General features: G+C 32.7%; 1 protein-coding gene across 1 annotated transcript; it reads left to right on the plus strand.

Moving 5' to 3' along the window:
- The first annotated feature begins 16502 nt into the window (after positions 1-16502).
- On the plus strand, positions 16503-19682 carry LOC128220033 (uncharacterized). Its single transcript, XM_052928280.1, has 2 exons — positions 16503-16581; positions 17814-19682. The coding sequence occupies exon 2, from the start codon at positions 17841-17843 to the stop codon at positions 19680-19682; it is 1842 nt and encodes a 613-aa protein (XP_052784240.1). The 5' UTR covers positions 16503-16581; positions 17814-17840.
- The last annotated feature ends 1223 nt before the right edge of the window (positions 19683-20905 follow it).

Here is a 20905-nt window from a genome sequence, read left to right on the forward strand (position 1 = left end):
GGCCAACAGTATTCAGCATGCTAAAGGTTAATCATGTTGTTCAATAAATGTCTAAGAAGTTCAGAAAGTGAAAGGTTTTGTTTTTGAGAATAAAACCCTTTGAAAATGACATTTGATGTTATTTAACAAGTTGTTTAATAAATATTAAAAAATGCAAATAAGTTATTTCACTGAAATGTTTCGTTGTAATAACTGTGAAAAAGTCTGGAAAAAGTCTGGAATTTTACTTGCAGAAAAATGTTGGAACCCTGTGCAACAAACGAACGATATTAATATTAACAATATAAATGGTATTGTCCATGAAATAAGACAGTTATTCCATGACAGTGCAAATGCTAGGTTAAGCACACGCCAAGCAACAATAAAGAAATGTTTAGACAAACATACGGCTTGGTACAATAAGGAATGTAAAAATACACGGAAAAGATTCCATAGAGCTAAATATTTATACAAATTACATAAAACTAAAGTTCATAGAAATAATCTTAAAGGTAAAAGCAAGAGTTATAGAAACACATTGTCTAAAACTTACAGAAGATATCAAAAGGCAAATGCAGATAAATTAAAGAAAATGAATAAATCTAATCCTAAACTATTCTGGAAATTTTTGAGCTCTAACAAATCTAAAAGTTGTAACGCAACACTGGGCGAAATGTATGATTATTTTAAAAATATCAACAGTGATTCAAATGCGCATCGAGATGGCGTAGGCAATGAACAAAACATAAATAATACAAATGCAAATATAAACATTGATGACAATATGCTTAACGATGAAATTTCCTTTCAAGAAATAGAAATGGCAATTAAGAAACTGAAAAATAGCAAAGTTTCCGATGCAGACAAAATTGTAAATGAATATTTGAAATATTCTTTCGATCTTATGAAAGATGTGTATCATAAATTGTTCAATATTGTGTTAAACACAGGCATTATTCCAGATCACTGAACTGTTGGTGTGATTAATCCTATACATAAGAATAAAAGAGAAGTGTCTGACCAGCCCAATTATCGCTGCTTAGTTGCTTTGGGAAATTATTTACCTTGATACTTAATATTAGATTTTTGAAATTTGTTCAAAAACATGATCTGATAAGTAAATTTCAAGCTGGTTTCAGACCTACGTTCTCGATAGTTAATGATATGATATAGTTAATATTAAACAGAGATAGATAGATATGTTCGTATCAAAATGCTTACAGATTACCTGTATGTCTAACGCAAAAAGCTATCCAGTGCGTGCATATATCTGAAAGCTGCATTTCATTCTATTAATTAGAAAGTTGCTATGGTTAAAATAAGAGAACTATTGTATTCAAGGAATGTTTTTTAATGTTGTAAAAATATATACGAAAAGGCTAAAAGTTGTGTTCGAGTAAATGGAACATGTTTGGGGTCAGACAAGGAGAAAGTTTATCCCCCTCATTGTTTTCGTTTGTTTGTAAATGATCTAAATGACATGATCTACATGACTATTTTGAAAATATCACAGTTTTTAATGGCTTGATTATTACAAAACACGACGGTGATCAGAGATTAATAGATTTCTTGTTTGTACTGCTGTATGCTGACGATGCAATTATTATTTCAGAAAGTGCTGAAGATTTACATAATTCTCTACATGATATGAAAATTATTGTTACGAAAAAAGACTCGTAGTCAATACCTCAAAAACCAAAATTCTTATAGTTATCAGATGAGGATTGCCTACATACGTGTTCACTGTTTGTAATGCTAATATTGATATAGTGTCTAAATATAAATACCTAGGAGTGGTATTTGGTAAAAGTGGTTCTTTTTGTAAAGCTAAAAAACATATTGCAAAGCAAGCAACAAAGGCCATGTTTAGTCTATTAAAAAAAGCAAAAACATTATGTCTATCTATCGACCTACAGGTTAATTTGTTTAAGAAAATTGTAAAACCGATTTTATTATATGGATGTGAATTGTGGGGCTACGGAAATAATCATATTTTAGAAAAAGTACAGATGAAATTTTAGGAGTATGTACTAAATATAAAACCAATACACCAAACTGTATGGTATATGGCGAAACCGGTATAAAGCCTTTGCAAATAGATATTGATACACAAATGATCAGTTATTGGTCAAAGCTCATCGTCCCACACTGTACAAAACTTCCAGTATATGTATGGTTTGTTATGCTTAGAAGATATATGTATGACAATAGAATTAGAAACAATGAATTTTAATGGATAAAACATATACGAAATATATTTGTTAAATGTGGTATGAATAATATTTGGGAAACTCATGAGTTTCCAAACACATTATGGTTTAAAAGCTCCGTTCAAATAAAATTATCTGATCTATTCAAAACCGAGTATTCTTCTTTAAATACGTTACGAAAATGTTGTAACTATAGACTGTTAAAAGATAATTTTGAAATCGAAGAATATTTAGTTAAAACACCTGCTTAGTTTTTGAAATATTTAGTAAATTTCAGAACAAGAAATAATAGACTACCAATTGAAGTAGGAAGCTGGAATAATAAAGAACTGAATGATAGAAAATGCCAACTTTGTGATAAAAACAGTATTGGTGATGAATTTCATTATTTATGGCCATATACCGTACCTATAATATATTAATAAACATGTACATGGACAAACGGCTTATCATTTGAAACACTCACAATAGCTTACTGCGGCACTTTGATAAAACTTACAAAATATAGTTTTTTAACTAATCCACTTACATACAAATTACTTCTTATCCCCACACAATGCAAATCAATTAGAACAACTATTTTTTTGTAAGTTTTATCACTGTTTAGAAAATAAAAAACGGAGAGAACATTGTTATAAGAATAGAACATTATTCTGTTACAACTACATGAAACAGTATCATTTTACGTAAGATGTTGTATGTACTATGAAATATTAACAACACCAATACCTTGAACTATTCTATTTTAAAACGGGACTGCAATGAAATATTCTAGTTTATACAGATACAATAACTGAACTTTCATGATGTTCAGAGCGTTATCGACGTAATTGATTTAAACAAGACCTCAACTGATAAAAGTCAAATACAAAGTTGGCTTACTGGGTGGTTGCTGCTTTATCTTATTTCTTTAGAGCCATTTAAACTGCTTTTTGTCTGATAAAGCTAAAAGTTTAAATTCGGTGCAAGGTGGACAATTCTAGCATAAAAAGAAATTCTTTGACAATTAAAAGCCATACATGAAGTAAAAAAGTGGACTTCGTGTCATGGTGTTAGTTTCCATATGCATTATGTTAAGAACTGTTGGTGTGTCTCGTGGTGCCTTCAAAGCGTGAGAAAAGGAATGTGAACGTGGTGAATTGTTAAGGTAAACTATTACAGTTTGATTAATTTATTTAACCAATAATCGAATATACCCTCTTTATAAAACTTTGCATAATGTACAATAACCGAAATGTTAATTTATTTTCGTTTTGCACCAGTGTTTAACCCCATCCACTTTTGACGATAAAAATGAATTATAAATAATTATATTTTATGCTAAATACATAGGTAAATATAAATTGGTGTCGCAGTAACCTATTGTGAGTGTTCCAAATGATAAGCTGTTTGTCCATGTACATGTTTATTAATACATTATAGGTACGGTATATGGCCATACTTATAGTATTATATACAACTATGGACTACTGTGATGGAATCATCCATTCACTATTGCTTTCATCTGGTGAATATGTTTATATGTTTTGATCAACTATAATGTTAAATGAATCATACTTAAAGGGCGCTTTCAAGGAAATTTATTTTTATACCCAACTATTGAAACCATCGAGTCAAATTTTTCTTGCACTGAATAACGATATTCGTTGTTTGCACTCGCTTAACATAATCTGCTGTGTCACCCTTTCGCGCTGTTTACTGTAGATAAGGTGTCATAAATCACGACCATAAAATCGAAAAGTCAGGTATTGGTTTTGTATTTATTGTTGTTTTTGAGGATCTGCTCTTATCTTGTCCATGCCATTTTTGACTAGTGGGACAAAACATCCCGTGGACTTAACATCCCATGGAAAAAACATGCCGTTTTTGACTTGTGGGACAAAACACCCCGTGGACTAACCATCCCATGGACAAAACATTACATGCCAATTTTGACTTGTTGGACAAAAGATCCCTCATCTTTTTGACAGGGATGGACAATACATCCCACACCATTTTGATCGGGTTGACAATAAATAAAAGTTACCAATAAATATTGAATATAAAAAAGCAATAAGAAGTTAATTTGAGAATCAAGTCTGCATGATTTGCGAATACCACCTTTGTATTTTAATTGTTTAGTTTAATTCATATTTTATTGCATATAAACATGTTTACATAGCACATTTGAATGCAAATATTTCAGCACATATCTATAAATATACAAAAGGGTTGGGCCACAAGTTATTACAACGTTAGAAATCGTCCCACCCCGTTTTGTCAGACTTATATCAACAAAAAAAATGGCATAACAGTTTATAAATTGTCACTATGATACAAACTGCTACGTTTAGAAAATTCTGGTGTAAACAAATTATATTAAAATGAGCTTAGTTAAACTATGATACGATGTTAATATATGAATGCAAGAGAAAAAGGAAAAAAAGAAAGAAAAAGTTTGTCGCCATTACCCGTTTTTAAATTACTGGAATGACAGCTAAAGCGAAAATCGTTTAGTATTGTTTATGTATTTTTGAACTTGTATAAAAATGAACTCATTCTGTTAATCGGTTAGGTTGTCGAGGCCAAACAATAGTTTGTCGACATTAAGTAGATGGAAGGCACGGGTTTCCCTAAACATTACTATACGTTCTATTAAATAGTTTTTGCACTGAAACAGGAAGTGTTCGGTGTCTTTAATATTAGCTCCACATGCACATGAAGGAGTTTGCTTTAAGTGATTATAATGGAGTCAGCGTTAAGATTGCTATATTTGTTTCGCATACGTGCATGGTGAACAGAAGCAAATCGTTCACATGTGGTGGAATATGTTGGTATTGTTGGTGCTTTACATAATACTTTAATTTTCGTTTTGAAATCTGCTAAGGATTCCGAGTCTCTCGTTGCTTGATCTAGATCATTCCAAATACTTAAAGCAGAGGGAATAACTGATGTGGCATATATTTCTGTTCTTCGAACTAGTGACTGATAATTGTTGGAATTCCTTAACCAATATGAACTGTCTGCGGGAAAAGTTGACTTAAATATAAAGGTAGCATATTGTTTTTCTCCTTATAAACTAAACTAAGCTTTTGGAGTTTCCTTCCCCGTTAATGAAACCGACCCGATTTCTTTACGCAAGTTATTAATGGAGACTGATCTCATTAAGCCCGTAACAATTCTTGCGGCTTCGTATTGAATTTTCTCGATGATATCTTTTTCATATTGAGTGCAATTATCCTATAAAAGCGACACATATTCTAGATGTGGTCTAAGAAAAGAAATATAAATATGATTTAATGATTTCCTTTTTATTGTAAACTTAAGCATTTTCATAGAGCCTAGTATCTTGGAGATATTTGCTACCATGTTAGTGATGTGATGATGCCATGAACCGTCCTGGCTAAGTGTAACTCCTAAATGTTTGTGGAATTCAACAAATGTGAGAATTGTAGAATCAAAGGTAAGTTTTGGTAAGTTTCTCTGACAAAATGAAAAAAAAAATACTTCAGTTTTTAATGGATTAAAGTTAACAAGCCATTGTTTGGACCATTGGAGAATAATATCAAGATCATGATTTAATGTCTCTTGAATTAACTGGGTATCTTTACTTGATACTGCTAAAGAACTATCGTCAGCAAAAAAGTCTGGTAACGCTATTGAGTGACTTCGCTATATCGTTTACATACACAAAAAATAATAAAGGGCCTAACACCGAACCCTGAGGGACGCCACCGTGTAATATTTTGGCATCAGAAAAAGAATTGTTGATAAAGACCTTTTGCTGACGGTTTGTTATGTATTGTTCTAACCGATTGAGAACTTTCCCGCCGATTCCATTTTTTCTTAGTTTAAACAACAGTCCTATGTGCCAGACTCTATCAAAAGTCTAAGAAATGTCGCAAAATACAATACATGTAGATTCTTTTTGTCAAATGCTGTGCATATTGGATTGTATATATCAATTAGTCTATAAACTGTCGAGTGACCTGGTAAAAACCCAGACTGTTTGGAGTAAAAAAGACTGTTGAAATGTAAGAAATTACAAACGTGTTTAAAATTTATTCGTTCCATGACTTTTCCGACACAACTTATAAGTGATATAGGTCTATAATTGACAGGCTCTACTTTATTGCCCTTTTTGAATAACGGCATTACATTTGCAAGTTTCCAAATTTCTGGATAAACCCCAGTATTTATCGAACGATTGAGAAACATACAGAGGGGAAAGCACAGCGTTTTTGACGTTTCTTTTATCATTCTTTGACTTATTTGATCTGGACCAGTTGATTTGATTACGTCGAGGTTTTCTGAAATGTCAATGACTTCCTGTTCGTTAATTGTAAGTTCATTCAAACAATAATTTGTTTTTAAATTAGAACGTGGTAATGTACTACTTGAGTCATTTACATTAGATATAGATGAAAAGTAGTTATTTAATGTGTTTGCTTTTTCTTCTTCTGTTTGCGCGTAGGTTCCATCACTGCCTAACATCGGTGGTATTTCTACTTTGTTGTTACAGTTATCCTTAACCAATAATTTAACGGTTTCCAATACTGTTTCGAACTAATTGACCATATTTTGTTTAAGAAATTTTTTATATTGTCGTAAAATGTTTCTTTAGCATTGTTTATAGACTTTCCAGTCAGAAACTTTGTTAGAAATCAACGCTTTTTTCTTATGTCTATCTCCGTCGCGTGAGGATTTTCTTATTTGTGAGTTGTACCACGGCTTATCGTTTGGTCTTATTGTTATAAAATCGGTAGGTATACAAAGTTTAGCCAAATCGAGAAATGTCGAGGTGAACAATTCACTTGCTTCTTGTACACTAATTTCATTAATAAATGATCAATCTGTATTTCTTATAAGATTGTTGAGTTTAATAAACTGCTCTTTTGTATCTCCATATGCGTCTTTTGTATGGCACGGGCCCCATCAAGTCAATTTTAGTTATTATGTAGGTACCGTAATGATCACTTTCGTCTGAACGTGTTTCGTAAATTCCGGAATCGCATACTGTAATATTGTTTGTGGTAGCTATAGGATCAAGAAGGGTGCGAGTCTTGGTAGTTATTCTCGTTGGTTCATTTATATAATTTGTCATATTATTTAACGATAAAATGTCACAATTTATGGTTGCGATTATTTAATTGATCTTCAATTATATCCCCAACTATTATAACTCGACTTACGTGTTCTGGTGCTTATCTAAACACACATTAAGTTTATCCCAAACGTCAACGGTATAATGAGGCGGTCTGTATATCGTGCATATTAAGTAGCTATCCATAAAGATTCAAGAAGCAATGTTTCTTAATTTGGTAATCGAGTTGGTCTTAGATGTCCGGAAACATAAATAAAGAAGCCACTTGAATGTGATGAAACATCTTTTCTAAACATGTACTGGAACCCCTCTAAATCTAATATGCTGTCTGAAATATTAATATCAAGTTTAGTTTCAGTAAAACAAAGTATGTCTAAGTCAAGGTAATTGTTCTTTATGTACTCTAATTTGTTGCGAATACCTCTAATATTTTGATGCAGAGTAGATAAACAGTGTTCATTGTGAACTATAGGTCCTGGATTAAGTTCAACATCGCCAGCACGGTTTAACAGCAAAACAGTGCCAAATATCTAAGGCAGAAGCTATGTCATGGTTATCGTATTTGCAACCGTAACAATCACTTAACTGATATTGACAAGTTAGAGTGGTAATTATTATGCTGTGTAAAAGAGCATGAAATTGATATATATAACAATTCACCTGATTTGCGCGTCTTAGTAGCAAAAACAACATTTCAAATATAATGAATACTAGGTTAAACGCACAACTAACAGCTTTACTTAGCTGTCTACTATAATTAAATAATCCCACAGCTGCCCGCCATGACATCAAATCATTACCCATTTGGTAAGATAATCTGCATCAGTTACATGGCAAGCTGTACTGTGGGGATTTCAACATTTAAACAAAGGGGGAATGGCGACACATATCTAAAGAAACATAACATATGGAAGGAATAAGAAAAAACAGTGGATAGATACAGTATCCTGTCATAGAACAGTGGGTAAACGGTACCGGTTCTCCTTAACAGACACACAATGTAATGCATGAAAAGAGACCTTTCAGTAAAAATAGCAAAGTTAATTTCGCAGAGTGAAGGAAGTTTAATAGTCGTAGTTAATCGCTTTAAGCTGACTTATTTGTATAAGAACTGAAAGTGAACAGATTCATTTTTCAAACTTTAAATTAGAACGATGGTTTATTAACGGTTTACTATGCTAAGCTTGTCGAACAATTACATATACATTCAATAAATAGCAAGGTGACCAGCTAGTTGACCCTGTCAAAAATCATGATTCATGTGGTAAAATTCAACTTTCTAGGTTTATCGGAAATGCAAATACTATTAATAGCTTAAAGTAATATCTCTGGTCGATCTATAATAAGTTAAAATGTTAATTTGATGTATATTTCGCCATCCAGTTAGGTAGACTATAACAAAGATTTACTTTTGAGTAATGTTCCTTATCTCCAAGATATAAGCGATATTTTCTATCCACTCAAAATCATGTAGGATGTTTTATCCACCGTGTCAAAATGATGTGTGAACTTATGTCCAAGATCTAAGGGATATTTTTGTCTACCCTGTCAAAATCATGTAGGATGTTTTGTCCACAATGTCAAAATAATGTGGGATCTTTTTTCAGAATGTAAGGGATATTTTGTCTACCCTGTCAAAATCATGTAGGATGTTTTGTCCACCATGTCATAATGATGTGGGATCTTTTCTCCAGGATGTAAGGGATATTTTGTCTACCCTGTCAAAATCATGTAGGATGTTTTGTCCACCATGTTAAAATGATGTGGTTTCTTATGTCCAGGATGTAAGGGATATTTTGTCTACCCTTTCAAAATCATGTAGGATGTTTGAATTAAAAAATATTAATTGATAAATGAAAATGAAGTAAAAAGATCATAAAACTTTCATGCATTCTTTTTTAGAACATCAGTAGTACCTAGACTTAAAACCATTATCATGTTTAAAAGTTTTAAGCACATAATTGAATTTTTATTTGGTAATTTTATGCAGTTTGCCTCTGTCAAACATACAGTTTCATTGTTTATCAAAGTCTCATCAATACAACAATATATACATTTCATGATAACATAACAATAACAAAAGTATTGAAACTCAAGTCTTGACAATATATTGGTTCATAATATAAAAGACAGTTTATCTTTATCCGACATATTATGAAATAATGGATTGATAATTTTCGCTTTTTCTAACAGTGACATTCTTGCTGCATCGTATAGTATAAAATATAACAACACGTGAGTGTCCGACTCAACATTATCACAAAACGGTAAAAACGATCGTTATATGTAAGCTTTTCATATCCCCCCGTTTCAACTTCACTTTGACGTTTTGGTTTGAATTATAATTTGATTAATCAAGCCATGCAAAGCACAGATATTATCAATTGTTGCCATTTTTGTCGTAAATCCTTCTTGTGATAATATATTTATACGGGATTGTTCTCTGCCCATTGTGAGAGCCTTTCATTAATCCAAGTATTTTTTTTTTACTTAACATGCTTAAAATTCTAAATCCCCTAAATCCGTCCATTCTTCTGGAAAATATCCACATTGTAGTATTTTGTGAAGTAATTTCAATAAATATACCAATGAAACTTGCTTTCATTAAATGAAAATCAGGCCCTGCACTTTTTGATAAGCTTAGCTTTGAGATGCCTCTATAAATATCCTGTAATGTGAATCGTTTATCAAGTTCTGCCAACATTGTGTTCAACTCATAATCCATTAAACTATTATAATACAGCACATCTTTGTCTGTTTGCGAATGCATATCTTCTACAATTTTAAAGCCAGACAAATGTTGTTTCGGTGATTACGAGTAGCACACTCTTTCAGTAACTTCCAATATTCTTTAGCATTATTAGTCCTTGCGTTTTGTTTTACGTTTAAAAATGGTAATGTCGCAATTTATTTTTATAAAAAGCTCCTATCACGGACCATTTTGGTTAGATTTTCATGTTCTATATTTTTAGCTCGCCAGAGCACGAAGTGCTCAAATTGAGCTATTGTGATCGTTTTTGTCCGTCGTCCGTCCGTCAGTCCGTCCGTCCGTCAACAACTGCTTAAAAAACATCTCCTCTGAAACTACCTGGCCAGATTCAATGAAACATCACAGGAAGCTTCCTTGGGTGTCCCTCTACAAAATTACAACATGGGTCACGATTGATTAACAACAACAACAATATCAACAAAATGGCCAACTTCCTGTTTTGCTTTAAAAAACATCTCCTCTAAAACTACCAGCCCAAATTCAATTAAACTTTACAGGAAGCTTTCTTAGGTGACCCACTACAAAATACAACAAGGGGTCACGGTTGATAAACAACAACAACAAAAAAATGGCCGACTTCTTGATTTGCTTTAAAAAGATCTCCTCTGAAACTACCAGTCCAAATTCAATGAATCTTTACAGGAAGCTTCCTTGGGTGACCCTGTACAAAAATACAACAAGGGGTCATGATTGATCAACAGCAACAACAACAACAATCATGCCAACTTCCTGTTTTGCTTTAAAAAACATCTCCTCTGAAACTACCAGGCCAAATTCATTGAAACTTTACAGGAAGCTTCAAGGCATGACCCTCTCTACAAAAATACAACAAGGCATGGAGATTGATCAACAACAACAACAACAACAACAACAACAAAATGGACGACTTAATTGTTTTGCTTTAAAAAAATATCCGAAACTACCAGGCCAAATTCAATGAAACTTTACAGGTAGCTTCATTGCATGACCCTTTACGAATATAAAACATGGCATCATTATCAGTAGCGATATGTTTAAATTGCATAATTTTTATTAATGCTTTATCACAGAGTTGTGGCCCTTAGTTTAGGTTGAGCGTTTTAGGGCCATCATGGCCCTCTTGTTTTATTAAGAGTTAAATGCATTTCTTTCTTCAAATACATTTCCTCTTCGCGTGAATATTTATCGTTTCTTGGTTTTATATATGCATTATGAGTTCGTCCAAATAAAGGCATACATATCATACATATCATCTTCGTCATCATCATCATCATCATCATCATCATCATCATCATCATCATAGTTTAAACTTGTTTTGGCACTTGTTTAAATAAAATAAAACAAAAAATCATAAAAAATATTTTATAGATTTTTTTCATACTGCATGAGTAATTTTTTGTTTTTTTTTAAAGCAATACTCTGGGTACTATTAATTATCATAAACTAAAGAGACAAGTTTAGAAAGAAAATGAAAGTGATTGTTTTTTGGTCCATTTTCATAATTAGATTCACCTTTCAAACAGGGACTTCTCTTGCTGGTTGGTGATGCCTCTTGTCCAGTCTGATCCAAATGTATTCTGTACAGCAACTATGACATCACACAATCTGCTGTAAAATAATATCATTTAAAATTATTTTATCACTTGAATCAAAATGTACATTTTTTCTCAATTTATACATTCTCAATTACATAGTATAATCCTAACAGCATAAAATGCATTGTCATAGAGCAAATAAATTGGTTTGTGTGTAAGAAAGGGATAGCTCTATTCATTTAGTATTCAAAACAAGAGTCTTGTCCCTTGAAAAGCATCTGTATATTGTCTCTAGCTAGATAAGGTTCATTAACATTTTTTAATCTGCAAGGACATGCCAAGCAGTCAAACCCTGTCTAATGGCACAGGGCCATGGCAAAAAGCTTGTAACGGTACACACAAGTGCAAACAATTTAACAACATAGCCTGCATGTTAAATATATAAAAATGTTACTCATCCAAAATGTGTATGTTTTGTTTTTGAAATGACTAACGATATATTAAGCAAGAAGATACAAATACTATAAAATTCGCCTGGTTTATATATAGACATATTACATTAAAGCCAATAAACATAACCCTTCACAAACCTTCAATGTGTGTTAGGTCTGCCTTTAATGCTCCAACTGTTTCTTTCAGATCTTGTTTGTACATGCATGATTTCCCTGGCCACTGAATAATAAAGTCATCTACAAGTATTAAATAAAAATGAATAACATACATAAAAAACACTCATTAATTTCATTGTCAGAATATACAGTTGATAGTAATATAAATACTGAAATGTTTATTATTCAATTTTATGCATGTGTATTTATGTTACACTCAATTTAAACATTCCCCTTTCCAAATACATTGTAAAATCGTGACCGTGTTTTCGATACAATTCAATTTTGCAATAACTTGTGTCATTAACTGTGAGAGAAATATTTTTCATTTTCTTATCTAAATCATAACTATTTTAATTTTTTGATAATTTACCAAATACAATGAATGAAATATAAGTCAAGACATTTTGAAATATTGCTTACCTTCAAACCATGGAGATACTGACAATATCCAGCAAGGAATAGAGGAACCTTCAAAAATTTAAATCAACATTGTTGTGTTTACATCAAGAAATTTGAACACTTCATGCATTCATTCATTCATTTCAAAATATCCTCCGCAAGTGAGATTTGAACACAATATCATTTATGAGCATGATTAAATAAGTTAGAAAAACAGGTAGTTCATGCATGAAGTAACATGAGAATAATACATACACGTAAACAATGGTTCTAAGTCAAACGCACTAGTATTGACATAGTAACGATGATTGTACGAACGTATATTAATATAAACATAATCAGCTAACGTAATGCGTGCACGAATTCCAATGTTTCAGTATTATTTAAACACTAGCGAAAGTGTTGTATATATTGAATACACCTTGCACATAAACAAAACTGAGCTTGCATAGCAGCAATAAATTACAATCTTCATGTTGTATGTATTTGCTCCCTCAAGCAAAATCACTGAAAATTGTCGAATCTTTTCGGGCTTAGTCGGATCCGACATGTTGATTCAATACCATGTTTAGATCAATATAAAAAAGCACGTACTGCAGCTGTGTACGGCCAAGCAAGAACAATATGTTCGGTGTTGTCAAAGAAAACGCATTTGCAAATTAAACACACGGAGTACTGTAAAGAGCGCTTGTCTGACCACAATTAAGCAATGAAGTGTGCTTATTTCAAGTCGGAGTGATTATTGCGGACTGCAACACAGCACATGGCTCAATTTGTTTATGGACATTTTGAACAGTTGAAAATCCCTGTCACTAGTTAATCTTTCGCGCCATAAAGTAAATGATGTCTCACGGTTTAACGGTTTTGTGAAAAGAGCTTTCCAGCTTGACTTTGAAAGTGCTACATTAAGCATTATCATATCGTTAAGCTATCTTATAAGCGGTATTTGTTTACCAAAGCGCATATGTCAGGTATAAAGCCCTTCATTGGAGTTCTTGTTTAAGCTGACACATACCTGTCGGAACAAGTGTGCGTATGAAAGCCTGTGATCATTTTACTGCCTGACTTTAGATAAGCTGATACGCCTAGTCAATGTGTACATAAATAGCTAGGTCAATATGTAAACGATAATCAGAGCACGCTGATAAAAGACTATTGATGCAGTTTTTTCTAATGAATACAGAATTTATTTTTGAACATGTTTTGCTTTAGAATATATAAATTTTAATGTGTAACATATAGTGTGTGAGAAAAAAACGATTGTAATGAAAAGTTATATATATATATATATATATATATATATATATATATATATATATATATATATATATATATATATATATATATATATATTTATATATATATATATATATATATATATATATATATATTTATATATATATATATACGTCAATTCCCTATTTTTGGCAAGTTAAATGAACCAAAAGTTTACGTGTATCAAGGAAAAACTTGCTGTAAACCCATTTAGTTTTTTTTCTCAAATACAGTCACGTTCAGTTTTCAAAAGTAACTTTTAACATATTGCATATTTTTCTTGCGTAAATGAATGAAGTTTAGTCCAGTTTCTACATATTTTCCTGCCCAAAAATAAATTACTGCCATTTTACGTTCGAAAACTTGATTTTCCTTTTAATTTCCTTGAAATTCTGGCCGTACTCCTGCTGAAATTTCGTACGGTGAGCATTGACTTTCATCGAATAAATCTTCATTGTCCATTGTTGTTAAATGTTAAATCTGTGAAATTGACTCATTGTTACAAACTGCCATTATTACTAAAATAAAACACACTTTTTTATTTTTTTTTCGAAAGAACTTATACTTCCTTAACCGACCAAATCTGGCCTACACTGACCGCTATAAATCGATTAATATACTCTTATCTTAAGCACATAATTGGATCATGAAACTTAAACAATCTTAGATAGATTTTAGAAATCGGCCCAAATCTATTATATCAATCATATACATTTGATTGAATATTTATGCGAAAAGTTACAGAAACACGCTTAGTAGCAAAAAGTTTAAACATAAACCCGGTTTAATGGCACAGGGTAAACGCCAAAGACATAGAACATAAAATCACAAACAAGATACATGGAAGAACAGCACAAAACCCCACAGACCGCACAGTGCATACATACTATATATAAAAAACTAGGTATGTTTATCAAGAATTTTTAGGTACCGCCTTGGAACGGTCAGTTAAATGTACATTTACTGGGGGTTTAAACCAATTTATGTGCACACACCTCTTATCCCAACAATCCTTAATAAAGATAAAACGCAAAAGGTAAATCTTATCAAAGTATGCATTTACTTGAGGAAACTTAACAATAAAACAAATAATAATAAACTTATAAGTAAACCCCAAGCACTTCTATGATTAGAGATCCCAACTCCATCTGCAGACGGAGGTATACAATTCAGAGCACCTAATGCAAAAACTTTTCATAGATACGACGCAGTCATTGTTTGAAACTATCGACATCACACACAGTCTGCCTTATAAAAGGTTTAAAACTGTGTGATCATAGAGTTTCATAATAAAAAGAATCATTGTACTAAAACCGGGGACAAATAAGGAAAACGTTATTAAAAATAAAAGCGACATGTTTTAGCTATCATTCCTTCCAAATGATTTGAAAATGTAAAATATTTCAAGAAAATGAAGTTACATGCCAATACACTCCCGAGTCAGCCAAAAACGTGTTCGCCAAAAATCTTTTTAAAGATAACATGAATTAGCAAAATCTTCATAAAATCAAAGGACTGAAAGCTTAGTTATGTAAGGATGCTATATTTTCAACCCTATATTTTGTTTCAGGTATTCATCTTCAAAAACTAGAAAGCAAGTGCTCTTCAAAATATTGCCTTTATATCCACGGTTTAAATAAAATCAAATCCAAGTAGTTCATTGAGTCTATCTGCCCAACTACCTGCTGGAAACATTTTAATTTTACGAATTTTCTTTAAAACATCACCATACCAATTGGGATGAGCAATACTATTAGCAATCAGCGATTTAAGACTACTATTGTACTTTGATATGAGATTATAATGACCATTAACAAATTTTGAGAAAGTTTTCCTTAATTAATAATATCGGAAACCCTGTTTTAGAAGTTTTCCGTCATAAGTTTACTGCGAGAGCTGAATTTTTTTACGTCTGTACATATTCAAGCAAATCTTATCAACTGTGCAATAAAAACACCATATGATGGTGAACTATGAACATCTCCATCTAAAGAATGGTAATTAATTATTTTAAAATTAAAATCATCACGTTTATCATAAAGATTGTACTCAATATATCTTCCTTTACTTCGAGTTGCAGATCTAAATAGGAGATGCTTTTAAAACGGATGTATTAGATTTATTAAGTTGCAATTGTGAAGGGTATATCGAATGAATATTATCTGTAAACACAGGATTATCTAAACTTAGAATATCATCAATATATCTTAAAGTGCTATTGAATTTATCAACATTATCAATATTGAATTTATTTACTCGCAATACAGTTATTTCATTGATGATATTTCATATTATTATTTGCGCAGCTAGTAAATTTTCAGTTCATAATGTTCATATAATTGCTGATAATAAGTGCAAAAGAAGCGACTCCGGTATTATAAAGCATTTTCTTGGAGCACATATTATGTATTTAGTACTGGTTAACCCAAACTGTTGAGTTCTTCATTCATCACCACATGGCCTTATAGCAATACAATCACAACTGAAGGGACAATCTCAGAAGTCAACAATTCAATATAAAAACCGTTAGAAATACCTAGATTTATTACATGCTACACACTAAATTTAAAGATATCACATGCGCTTGACTCTTCCTTCATTTTGCTTAATAAGCAAATACTTAAAAGTAAAGCAAAATCATTACATTAGTTGTTTTCTACCAGTTTCAGATACCAAGCTTAAAAGACGGTGAGTTGTTGATCTCTGATGTAAAGAGCCATTACATCGCAACATTGACAAGGTACGCCCTCATCAAGTCTTGTTGAACTTCGACAAACAGATATCGGTTTAAACGTGCGATATGGGTCATCTTGTGAACTATATTTTACAGAAAATTAAATTTATTTAAAAGTACCGTGACCTTTACAACGTGTTACCCCATGTGTATTGCATGCAATTCTTTTTCAGCTCGTCTGTCTTTTGATGAAAAATGTCGGACGTATATCGTCGTCGTATACTTACAGATGCTCTGTTGACAATATTTCAAAAACCCGTAGGCTTTCTTCTAAGGATTGTTGCATTGTTTTCCTTGCGTTTACGCTGTATGGACACTGTTAGTGGGCTTCGCTAGCAAATTCTATGAACAGCACATGGAACTGCTCGCTTAAACTACTGTGCTCATACAGTATAAATGCAAAACAAATGCGATTATTACTTAAATTTACATTTAAAAAAATATTTATGACGATTAAGAATTAGAAGTATATTCTGCAATTGATTATTTGTTCTTAAAGAAGTGTAGCCGACAATAAACGATTGTATAAAGAAATAACTGATATATGTAACGTCGTTTATCATTGGTTAAATGACGTCACGTTTATCCCATCGGAGCGCAATATTGAAATAAACAATGACATCATAACACCTTGCGTGTTATACAATATGAGCGTCAAGTTTGTTTCTATGCAAAGGACTATGCGGATGTAAATATATGAATGCAAGTTTACAAACTTGTTATATTTTATAGATGTTATTATGAAACGTTGTACACATAATTACAACGACAGTACTCATTACTCAAGGGTACAATATCAACCAATTGCATATAGTAAGATCATAACAAAAAAAAAATGTTTGTTTTCGGTCTTGGGAGCGAGTAGGTAGGCTGATGAGGACTTTTTGGTATATATAAATGTCCCTGTAGTATGCATAGTTTGGGTAAAAACGACCTCCTATAGACGGAACCAAATTTCACACCGCAGACGTATTACATTTTTTTTGCGTCGGGTCGGGTAACTGAAAAAAACAAACATATTTTAAGGATGACTAAACAATCTCAATTTAAACAAAACAAACTCAGATACGTAATTTATGGAAGGACCCCTCGATATCTAAACCATTGCTTAAATGTTTTGTTAAGTTTTGCTGCTCGGACAACGTGGTTTGACATCCATTCGTGGCGTTCTTGTTTCATAAACATATTAGGTGTATTACGGATAATGCAATTAAAATATTTTAATTTTGTATATTAAGGGAAACCGTCGGAATTCCTCCCTAGCGATGGCAAGCGGGAACAACACTAATGAGTTGGCTCAATCTCTTCAAAATACTTCACTGCCTGCAAAACCTGAAAATGAATCAAAAGATACAGCTTATAAAAGAACCGAAAATGTTGCGAACACTATTACAGTTGAAAAACAGGTTGTTTCCAGAAACTTGCTGTTAGATAATAAAGTTGAAAACAAAGATGAGGCATTCGGAGGTGCAAAGCCAAAACGAGGCAACTGGAACAGCGATCGACAGAAAACAAACAGCAGTCGTAGACGGGGAAAACAAACATTTTGGTATGAACGGCAGTATTCAATATCTGGAAACAAAGATCGCGAGGCTAGTAAAGCAGAACAAAACAAAGACACTCGACAAAAACCAACATACAGTGAAAGTACGAGTTTCGCCTACGAAAACTCTGAGCGACGAAATTCAGCATCTGAAGATAAAGGCAACTTCTTAGACAAGCGGATACCAATCAAGGCCGACGTGACGAAATTGGAGGGCACAACCAAAAATATACTACACAGAACACAGCTTTTGAACGAACGAATAGAAGAGTCCTTGTACGAATCAGGTGTAAGGGTGGTTATAAAAGAAGGTGATGAAGTTGACGATTTATTGATGACTGATAAATACCGAGCCTGTAACATCAAGGAGAACGAGTCTGCTGCAAAATCCTTAACGAAAGAAGAGGTTCATAACGTTTTGTCTCAGTACGGACCAGTGGAGCAGATATGTCATACTACAGGAAAAAAGGGCATATTTTGGGGAAAAGTAACATTCACAAATGAAAGTGATGCTAAAGCAGCTGTAACTTGCATTAGGGAAGAGGCTGATAGATTGTTTACTCTCGTTCCAATTACCTTTTCTGCATATAGACCAATCCGACAACAAGAAATAACAATGAAGCTTAGCTGGACACGTCGTCAAGGAAAAGGAATATGTTACGTGTGTTGTAACAGAACGGAAGACGTTTCGCTCTTACTGAGGTCGAAGATAACGGTATTGGACGAGGTTGTTACTACCCGACTGTCCAAACACCGCCAAGGTGCAAAACCGTCAGATATCTGCATAAAGGAGCTAACTTTGACTGTTTCCGAGGAAGCAATTAAAAAAGGTCTCGCAAATGCACTTGGTGATGAGGATACTACAGATCGTTTCAGCGTTTTTATCCCGCGAGAAAAGTGTACTCTTCGAACAAATGAGTTTGAATTGGTACAAAAAGAGTTGACAGGACTGTTGTCAAAGTTGTCCAAACCGGGTGCCTTTCAACTGTATGTACGAGAGTACAAAGAACAAACAGTAACCTCCTTCGCACTTGCCACGTTCAATGACCCAGAAATGTGTAAAGATGTTGCTCACAAGATAAATGATGGATATGGTTATATCAGTGGCTGCAAAGTACGCGCGGAAGTTGAATACAAGGCATCTGTGCATGTAAAGCGTTTCTTGTTTGATCTTTTAAAAGAAGACATTAATGAAAAAGTGGAAATGTATCGAACACTTTGTCGGTCCACAACGGTCGAAATAAGGCTCCTCAAATCTGGCAACTATTCGTTGGATATAAAGTCCACTTCTTTACAAAACCTTGCAAAGGAAAAAGTTTCACTAGACAAACTTGTTCAAGGCGAAGAGTTGAATGGAGATGCTATTCACAACATTCAAGCGTTATTTATTGCTGACAATCGTGCAACGAAAATGAGAATCGAGAGGTCCACTGGTGCGATCATACTTATAGATAAAAGGCGCACGCAGATTACTGTCCAAGGAAGTACAACTGCAAAAGATAGAGCGGTAGAACTCATAAGAAGAGAAGTTAGAAGGATAGAGAGTCAGTGCTTAGATGGATAAAAGAAGATCCTATGAACCGAAAGATGTGCCCCTTTTGTAATCTAGGTATTGAGAAGATCGTTGGTATTGATCACATGACGTGCAGGTGTGGCATTCATATATGCTGGAAATGTTTTAAATACTTTTCGACCCCGTCCGCTTGCGTCGAACATTTGCGGACCACCCATAGTTCGTTTGTGTAACTCGATTAGAAAATTTTCTCAGTAAGTTTAATCAGCTGTATGTTGTGAGCGTACATGTACGCTTCTTCAGTTGTAAAGACGCATGGTTTAATTATATTTTCTGTTAAACATACATAAACAGTGTAGCTGTAAACGTTGAAAAAATGTTTGACTTATATTATTTAAAAAAAGAAATTTAAGAAAGTAGACGTTAAAGAAAAGCAGTTAAATGTGATTTAAAATACAACAGAATGTTTTTATTAAACAAAAAAGAACGTTTCCATAATTCAGTTCTAGTGGACTAAATATACTTTATAGATAACTTCGATAAATGTATTCGAAAGATAGCTATTCATCGATTTGTCATCATTATATATAATTCGTTTGCCATCTATTTGGTTTGTTTTTCATTTTTTTCGATAGTGCTTCCTTGTACAAAAAAAGATGATTTCTAAGAGTATAAAAGATCAAATCATTAAAGTCATTCTTTCATTTTTGATCCATTTGAATTGGAAATGCTCTTGTTCAAATTATTTGATAGTGTGATGGGAAACGCTCTTGTGCATATTATTTCGTATAGTTATATTGCAATTATATTCTACATAGTGTTGTTAAAATGTGAAATAAACTTGTACATATGTTTTGTTCAAGTGTATTTGGAATTGTTCTGGTGCATATTATTGTTTCAAGTGTTAGGGGAAATACTGTAATCCATATTGTTTGTTAAAGTGTGATAAAAAATGCTCCTGTGCATATTGTTTGTAAAAGAGTGATGGGAAAATGCTCTCTTTATGATGCAAATACATATTATCTATTCAAATGTGACGTGAAATGTGCTTGTACATATTGTTTGTTTAAGTAGGAGGAAAAATGCTCTTGTACATTTTGGTTGATAAAGTGTGATAGGAAATGATTTTGTGTATATTGTCTGTTAAAATGCCTTCCCAATGGCGATTGTTGTCGTGTGAGAAATTAAGTGTACGCCGAAGCATGGCAACTGTTAAAACTATATTTATATGATAGCTATAACGCATGCATGCACACGTAATATGATTCTGCTAA

The sequence above is a fragment of the Mya arenaria genome, chromosome 15 (genome assembly GCF_026914265.1).
Source record: "Mya arenaria isolate MELC-2E11 chromosome 15, ASM2691426v1".
In the NCBI taxonomy this organism is placed as follows: domain Eukaryota; kingdom Metazoa; phylum Mollusca; class Bivalvia; order Myida; family Myidae; genus Mya; species Mya arenaria.